Genomic DNA, 9,006 nt, shown 5'->3' on the forward strand with positions numbered 1-9,006 from the left:
CCAACAGCTGCAACTAATTCAGGCGCATCTCAGAGGGAAACATAAGTATGTTAAAGTGCTGGAGCCCGATATGTGGCATTAACATAAAAAAAAGCAACAACAAAGAAACAAACATAAAGTCCTATGCTGTGGCACACAAAGGTAGTTTTGCAGAAGCAGAAACTATAGATTTAGCCACCAACCAGACTTTGTATTGTTGCCACTCGCGATGAACAGCTCCGTCAAAAGCACAGGCCTACAAGTGTCAATCGACTGTAGCTACAATTAAAACCATAATTGACAGTGTCTGAGTATTTCGCTGTTGAGGTGGAGGATCAGTTGGTGTTACTCTGTTCATTCTCATTATTAGGAACAATCTACCGCTATAGCAGACACAATAGTACAAACTAGTGTATGCGTTTTTATTCTCAACATAAACTAGCAGAATGTTTTAAATGTCATATAAATTTCTTGGTTACTAAATAATAATAATAATAAGAATGTGAGGCATTAAAAATACGAGCGTGTGTATACAGAAACATCGAGATTGCACGCAGAGTTAAATGCGGTTTAAGTCAATGAATGAATTAGTAGTGTGCCACTGCTCAACACTGCTGTTTTGGCGGGCCGCCCCCCTCCCGGCAGCCCTCCTGAAGCACAAGCGCACGCCGTACGTCCTCTGCGCGGTAGCCGGAGCGTCTGCGTTCGTGCAGGCTCTGCGTATGACGTCACGGCTCCTCTGCCCAGAAATGCGCAGCAGGGTTGCGCAGATTTGCCAGACGACCAGCGAGCGCAGCCATTACGTTCGACACACTTCGATACTAAACAAGATTAAGAACAATTTTAACAGCGAGCCGCACCGACAAAAGCAGAAGAAGAAACACGCACGATCGCCCGACACACAAGAAAGACACGCACGACATTAACAACAACAACAACACAAGAAATCATTGAAAAAGTTTTCAAAACAGAGAGAGTGGGGGTACAGTAATAATAAATACTAGTGAAACACAAGATACTCCGATATTTTTAAAATAGTTTTGCGCGCTTGTGTCTCAACCGCGCGGCGACAGACAATAACCGGAGCGCGGGGCAGCGAGGGGGCTCCGGCCGGGGACGGGAGCTCGTCTGCGCTGAGGGAGGACTCGTCCGAGCCCGCCGCCACCACCGGGACCGGGACCGGGACCGGGACCGGGACCAGCAGCGGGACTGGGACAGGCACGGAGACCGGCACCGGGCCGGGACTGAAGAGCCAGGTGGACCTGAGCAGCGCCTGCCGCATCCTTGTGTGTGAGTCCGCCCCCCTGCTGCCCTGAGCGCACTGACGCTGCCGAGCGGGTTGTTACGGGGAGGCTTGTAGCAGTAGTAGTAGCACTACTAGATGTTGGAGGAAAAGTATTATAATGCTTATTAGTATTAGGCGATTTTGTAGTTGTAGGAGGAGGAAGATAAGATATGGTATTGATAGTAGTAGTATAGTATAGACTATACTGAATGTATAGTATTATTCAGTATAGTCCCTGTGCAGTACAGTACAGACACAGCCCAGTCACACTATAGTCCCTATACAGTACAGTGCAGAGAAAGGGAAGAGATAAAGAGAGGGGGAGGGAGAGAGAGATTATTTAGCCATTTGTAATATTTTAACTACAGTCACTGCAGGAAGGGGGATACAAGTTAGGATAACTTACATATAAAATAATTAATCTGGTGCTGTAATATTCCATTCCTCCTCTACCGCTACAAAACACTAATACTACTACTAATATTCCAATAAATTCTAAATGATTATTATTTTTATTGATCATTTGGGGTCTTTTCCTGCTCAGGTCCAGTGGAGACTGTGGCTGCCAATCTGCAGGAGGGACTAGAAGCAGGGGAGGGTGTCACCCCCAAGCTACAGATGCTGCCACAGCCAGCGCAAGACACAGGTACAACCCTCCCCTCCTCCCCTCTTCTCTCTCCCCTCTCTGTCTCCCCCTATTGTACAGTAGTAAAATAGAGTAGTACAGACAGTAAACACAGTAGTTTGTGAATGATCAATCTCTCTCTCTCCCTGCCTCCTGCCCCCACAGTCCCAGGCCAGGAATTCTCCCCCCAGGCGATCGTGCAGCTGATCCAGGCGGTGGGCCGGCGCTGGGAGCAGTACAGCACTCGGGAGCGGGGGCGGCTGTTCCAGGGCGTGCAAGAGGAGCTGGCCCAGAACGGCCAGGCCTTCCCCCTCGAGCGCATCCGCCGCAAGTGGAACAACCTGCTGGTCACCTACAAGAGGGTGCATGAGCGCGCACGCTACACCGGCCAGCACAAGACCACCTGGGAGTACTACGAGGTCAGTGGGATGGGGGAGCACAGGGCAGTACACTACAGTCCAGTTCACTGTATTATAGTTTTTACTACAGTTCAGTACAATGTAGAGTAGTGCAATGCAGTATAGTCTGAGTGTGATTTGCCGGCGGGGGTGGTTGGGATTTCATATCGGTATGAATATGAATACCAGTATCACATTGTGCCATGATATGGATTTTGTCATACAGTTGATATTGTGATTAGAGGTCCACCGATTTATCAGGGCCAATTACAGCTTTTGAAACTATCAGCTATCGACAGAAATTAATGTGATGAATTCTTAATTTTTTTCAAATTACCATAAAATCCTTCTTCAGACTGCACAAAAAAGTTATGTTTATTTGATTTTACAATCGTTACTATATTTATTCACCATTGTTTTTTTAACATAGTTATGGTGCTTTAGTTTTCACTGGAAGCTTCTGACTAGCACACACTACTGAGCACCATATGAAACAAACACACACCCACTGAGGGCTTATAAACCAATAAACATTTTACTAAAACCCTCATAACCAATAGAAAATGTTTTTTAAAGCTGTGCTGCATTTGAGTATTCATGGTTTTGGTTAGTGTTTATTCTGGTCATGACTGAAGATTACCGTATACTATCGTATTGAAGTGCATTTTTACTGAAAAGTAAATTTAAATAAACATAACTAAAATAAAGCAGTGACAACAAATATTTGCTGAAGATGTTGACTGGATATCAGCAAGTAAAAACTGTGCAAATGACAAGCAAACACAGATCAGTGAAGAATCTAAAGAAAATGATAGTGAAGAAACGCACCTCTCAGACAATGTTGGATAAAAGTACAATATACAATGTACTATACACAATATTTACACAATTATTTTAAATCCTACATCGTGTTTGGCTCTTTTGAGGGCATTTAAAATCTGTTAGAAGTCACTACTTATAATCACCAATTAAGGCGACAATATATCATTAGCTGTGCTAAAATCAAATACACTATAATAAATCATAAATAACAGATACAGTACATAGTCACTTACATATTAAAGCCCAATAGAGCTCTTAACAAATCATGTTATTAATAAACAGATACAGTACGTATTCAATTCAGTAGCTTAATAAATAAAACCCGGTCACTTACTGTCCATTTTGATTTAAATCAAATACTTCTTAATGTCCTACAACAATTCCAAAACAGCCTGCATTGATTGTCTGGTTTTCAACTCTAGTCTCACCCCTTTGTATTGATAACTCCGGCTACATACCTGTAAGCAGACTTCCTGCAGAAAACTACCATCCCCAGAATGCATCTCTCTGTCAGTGTGTTGATTTGGGCTGCATTCACGTCACACAGACTTGCATCATGCTTTACAGAATCTGCACAGAATATTACCATTAATTCTTTATACTGCGCCCCACTATTTTTGGATCATTTGTGACCCAAGAAATAATTTGTATTTTTATCAAAACTACAAAAAATATACAGACGCGGTTGGCGTTGGCTTGTTAGAAACTAGAGACCGGTAGCTTTCAAATGTTGTCCTACTCTCGAATGTAGGATTGCGAAATTGTGTTTTTCTCAGTGTGTACAGGACTAATTTGCATATGTTCGCATTCATTTTTTAACCCCGGTCAGCCGATTAACCCTTCATAATGTGAAGGGCCAACAAAACAACAACAAAAACAAACAAACTTGAAATTGACAAAAGTATTTGGTATCCACCATTCTTTATTTCACATTCAATAGAACAGAAACTTTGCTTTTGATTTATGACGTAACATATTACTTTAAATAGTAAACCAAATGAAAATGGCACGGACAAAAATATTAGGACCCATAACCTAATATTTCGTTGCACAGCCTTTGGAGACAATAACTGCAATCAAATGCTGTCTGTAGCTCTGAATGAGATTTCTGTCACATAGTGACACAAAACAGCAGAGTGAGTACTTTTCTCCATTTAAACTGACTGAATGAGTGATAATGTGATTGAAGCCACCCGTGATACTAATTAAAAGAGAATGGTCTCCTTGAGGTATCACTACAATACAATGATTTCATATAACTTCTAAAGGGTATCAATAATATTGTCCAGGCCATTTTAGAATGTCTTTATAGAATAAGCAAGAATTCATTTATTTTCACAGTTTTTTAGTTTTGTTTCACTGCAAACCAAAGACATGCATGTAAGGATGACAAAAGATATTTTAACTTCAACACTTTTCAGGGCGAATGGTGCATTATTTGAATAAAATGCCAGGGTACCAATACTTTTGGCCACATCTGCAACTTTAAAAAGCAATCTTTTGTAATGTATTATTATTAATAACTTTAATAAAATGCAATTTAGTTTTTATATATATTGTGATATATCGTTATCATCTAGATGGTGGAATATATTGATATTAATTCCAGTTTATAGTGTGAACTATTCATTATATTTTACCCCGGTGGAGACATAGTGTCATGTTTTCACCTCACACTTCCTCATTTCTCCATCAGAAGTCATCATTGCCCAAATTCTAGTCCTGTCTCTGCCATTACAATGTATAGCTCCATGTGCATTTAGCTTAATTGACTCTCTTCCCCCCATTCCTCTGCTATCTGCTCCTCAGTCCAGTGTATATGTATCCCTCTGTTCCCTCATTCATTGCAAAATCTTGTTTGCATTAGTGTAACATTTCCAAGCCCTTTCTCCATTCTGTTTTGATCCTCTGTGTATCTGACTTAACTTTTCCCCCTTGTTGATAATTTCTGTATTCCCTCCTACCCTGTCTGCTGATTGAGTGACCCATCTTCAACATTGTTTGCCCTCTCAACCTCTTTTGAACTGATTAATTACCTAATTTCCCAGACCAGCGTTAGTCCGTACCTGGGCTCACTACTCATGGCCACAGCATTCTTTTCTTTTTTTCTTATTTGCTGTATTAAGAAACAGATAATAGAGTGACCCTAAAAAACATAGGCCTATCGTATATAATGTTTAACTGCCCAGGGCTTGAATTCCCTATTCAGTATGTGTTTTGTATTTTTTATGAAATACGTCTGTTTCTGTCTACCTGTGCTGTCAAATTCTGTTTCTATAGTCCTCATCCAGTTGGGTAACTATGTTAACCAACAGCGCTAGCTTTACCACATTCTGCACATGGGTTTTACCGTGTTTGTGCTTTTGGTCTTTTCTCAGATGTGCTTCATGTGTGAGCTACAACACTAATTGTCTTAATAAAGCCCTCTTTTACACACTGCTCTATCACCACAAGCACTTCAGAAACATGACTTAAAACATCTCCAAGCCTAAAATGTGATAAAACTTTAAATTTGCTTTCTTCCTATTGTTAGTAAAAAAAAAAAAAAAAAAAGCACATTGTAGTTTAAAAAAATCCATAACCTACCCTGCCATGCAGGTGCAATGACCACTGCACTATGTTTAGAAACAACCCAGGCACAGCATAAATTATGACCAGCTTGACTTGTCCCGACCTCTCCATGTGCAACACAAACATCTCTGTCTTCAGTCCAGTATGTACAAATCTTTTGTACTTTACCACAAAAAAAGATTCTGTACATTTTTACTTCTTCACAGGTGTAGCAGCAGATGTCTGGGTATATAATTTCAAAGAAGCCATTTAAAGTCACTGGAGAATAATAATTGGAGTCAAATTAATCGTGTAGTGTGTTTTTATCAATAATCAATTTATTAAGGTAGCGATTTGTCTCTGAACTTGGTAAATGTGATAAATAGCTACCTTAGAGCACACAACTCTAACATATGCGCACTGTTGTTTGTTTATGTTTTCATTCCATAAAACCATTTACAGCTATATTTTGTATGCCACCTTGTGTGTCTACATGGTAACTGCATATGGTGTTAAATTCGCCGCCCCAAATGGGTTTAATAGGAGCAGCGCAAAACTACACATGCTCATAAGCTCATAAATACTTTTTTCAATAAAATGCACATTTGCTGTGAATAATGGAAACTAAAAACGTGAATAAATGTCAGAATTAAGCACTTGTATGTTTGCAGACATTTTTATTATTTTTATTTTGTTTTTCATGTTCTGTTATGGTGGGGTAGCACCCTTAGTGGACGATCCACCCCCGACACCGTCTCTCCCTTCTTTTGCCCCCACAGATGATGGACGCCTTGCTGAGCAGCTCCTCGAAATCCACGGCAACCACCACCTCCATGGCAACCACCAGCAACATAGCCCTCTCCCTGGCTGCCTCCCTCCTGTCCCTGCCCTCCCTCCTCCCCACCCTCCCCTCCTCCCCTCTCTCTCCGCCCCCCCCCCCCCCACCTTCCTCCTCCATCAACCCAGACCCCCCAAACCCAGCACCCCAGCCCCCAGCCTCAGCCTTGACCTCACCCCCTCCTCAAGAGGGCCCCAGCTCCCTCCCCCGGCCCCGCCGCCTGGCTCCCCGCCTCCGGGTAAACCGCAAGCTGAAGCAGCCGGCAGTCGACTCAGCGGCGGCGTTCCTGGCCCAGCAGCACAGCCAGGTGGAGGAACGCACCGGGCTGCTGCAGAGCTTCCTGGCAGCCCAGGAGGAGCGAGGGAGGGCGGAGGAGGAGTGGCGGCGACGGGAGGAGGAGCGGGAGCGACGCAGGGAGCTGCGGGAGCGGCGAGCGCTGGGCACACTGGGCCGGCTGGTCACCACGCTGGAGCTGCTCTCCTCCAAGCAGGACACTGCCATCGCCCTGCTGCAGCGGCTGGCCGACCAGCACTGAGGAGGAAGGGAGGGGAGGGAGAAACAGGGAAGTGATCGAGAGAGACAGCAATGTGTGGACTATAGTATAGTAGTAGTATAGTATGGGGCCCAGCATTCTCTCTCTGCAGTAGCAGTTGAGGCAGTTGTCTGTCCCTGTGCCCCCCAGCCCTGTTCCTCCCCCCCACACTCTGTCCTGCTGTCCTTGTGCTCCAGCTGTGCTGTCAGTCTCTGTATCGAGCCGTCACTGGCCGAATGGAAGCTTCCCCTCAGTTGTTAGAAAATCAAACACTTAGGAGAATTTGGATGCCTTGTCTGGAATTCCATATTTCACTGAAATCTCCCCAACTGTCACTATGAGGTCAAATGAAGTCATGGAGAGCTCAGCTGGAAAAAAGTCTGGCAGGAGAGAGGGTCCCTGGGGCCGGGCTGAGCTGGTGCGAGCTTGGGCTGGTGTCTTTTATGTGACACCGGGCTGGGCTTGTTGCAGTCAGCCTGATCGCGCCCCCACAGCGGCGGCCAGTTTGCAGTGTGTTGTGTGGCTTTGTGTCCTCAGTGTGCGCAATAAAGCAGGGGGTGTCTGGTGAGAACTGGGCTCACTGTGGACCAATGGAGATTACTGCGCCCTCACACACATACACACACACACACATTGTGACACTGTTTGTGTGTCTGTGTGTGTGTACTGAATTCCATTGCTGTACAGAACTCAGTTGACAGCAGACATCCTGTTAAGGATCTCCACTCACTTTCCAGCCTCCCTGTGTGACTGCTGTGTGTCTTTGTACTTGGGAGGCAGGGGAAATACAACAACATGAAATAAAATAAAATCAAACAAGTCTTCATTCACTTTTTTTTCTTCGATGTGCAAGGGAATTATTTGGTGCACAGAGGGGTTATTTTCTGAGAAAAAAAGTCAGATTTTCTGAGATGAATCCCCTTTGAATATCACAAAGATGCACCCAACGATAGCCTTGCATCTTGCCATTACTCGATATTTCCTCCTGCACGAAGGCTATCACTTAGTTTAAATCCAAATTGCTTCTCCTCCTAAAAAGGGCCAGTTTGTGACAACATCTCGTCAAAGTTTGAATACTTGGTGGTTTTGTGCCACAGCCAAATAATTTCCTTATTGCTAAATCCAATTCCAAAATATAACTTGATTAGAGAATTCATTTCATATTTATTTGACTTTTTTATCAGAATATAACCCCCCCCACACTCCCTATTATTATTATTTATTTCTAAGCTGACACCCTTATTTAGAGCATTATAAAAGTGCAATACAGTCTAGAATTACAGATCAAAGCATAGTACAAATTACAAGTTCAAAATTACATAAGTGCATTGAGATATACAAGTCCTACATCCTAGATTTGTGAGCTAATAATACAGACTAAGTTAATGTCCTAGTCCTAGTTAATAGCTCAGGGGAAGGGGACATAGGAGCAAACAATATAAACAACACGGAAACTAGATATGAAGTGCAATTTAACAGGAGAGCTGAGCCCTGCAGGGGGAAAAACAGCTAAGTTACAGTCTGTATATGTGTGTCTTGAGTAAATCACCAGAAGGAGGTCAGGGACGCTGCTGTCCTTATTTAAGTCGGAAGGTCTTTCCACCACTTTAGGGGCAAGGGGTGAAAAGGAGCGGCTCTGGAGGAAGGGCAGTGGAGAGGAGGCAAGGTTAGTCTTCTGGCACCTGCAGACCAGAGAGGTCTGGATGGTATATACACTACCGGTCAAAAGTTTTAGAACACTCCCATTATTCCCCAGTTTTTATTGAAATGGAAATGGTTGAAGTCCAGTGAATAACCTGAAATGGTACAAAGGTAAGCAGTTAAAAAAAAAAAAAAAAAAGTTTAGGTTACCAAAAACCTAAAAATAATGTACATTTCAGAGTTATATACTGTTAGTACAGTGCATCCGGCAAGTATTCACAGCGCTTCACTTTTTCCACATTTTGTTATGGATTAAATTCATTATTATCCTCAATT

General features: G+C 43.0%; 1 protein-coding gene across 2 annotated transcripts; it reads left to right on the plus strand.

The window, feature by feature from the left end:
• The first annotated feature begins 561 nt into the window (after positions 1-561).
• On the plus strand, positions 562-7,848 carry LOC136751526 (espin-like). Of its 2 annotated transcripts, none has more exons than XM_066707204.1 (4): positions 562-1,265; positions 1,809-1,910; positions 2,055-2,308; positions 6,439-7,848. In XM_066707204.1, the coding sequence occupies exons 2-4, from the start codon at positions 1,883-1,885 to the stop codon at positions 7,030-7,032; spliced, it is 876 nt and encodes a 291-aa protein (XP_066563301.1). In that variant the 5' UTR covers positions 562-1,265; positions 1,809-1,882; the 3' UTR covers positions 7,033-7,848. The 2 variants fall into 2 exon arrangements, with proteins under 2 accessions (XP_066563301.1, XP_066563300.1); XM_066707203.1 differs by having other exon boundaries at positions 563-1,269.
• Positions 7,849-9,006: the final 1,158 nt, after the last annotated feature.

The sequence above is a fragment of the Amia ocellicauda genome, chromosome 6, assembly GCF_036373705.1.
Source record: "Amia ocellicauda isolate fAmiCal2 chromosome 6, fAmiCal2.hap1, whole genome shotgun sequence".
In the NCBI taxonomy this organism is placed as follows: Eukaryota; Metazoa; Chordata; class Actinopteri; order Amiiformes; family Amiidae; genus Amia; species Amia ocellicauda.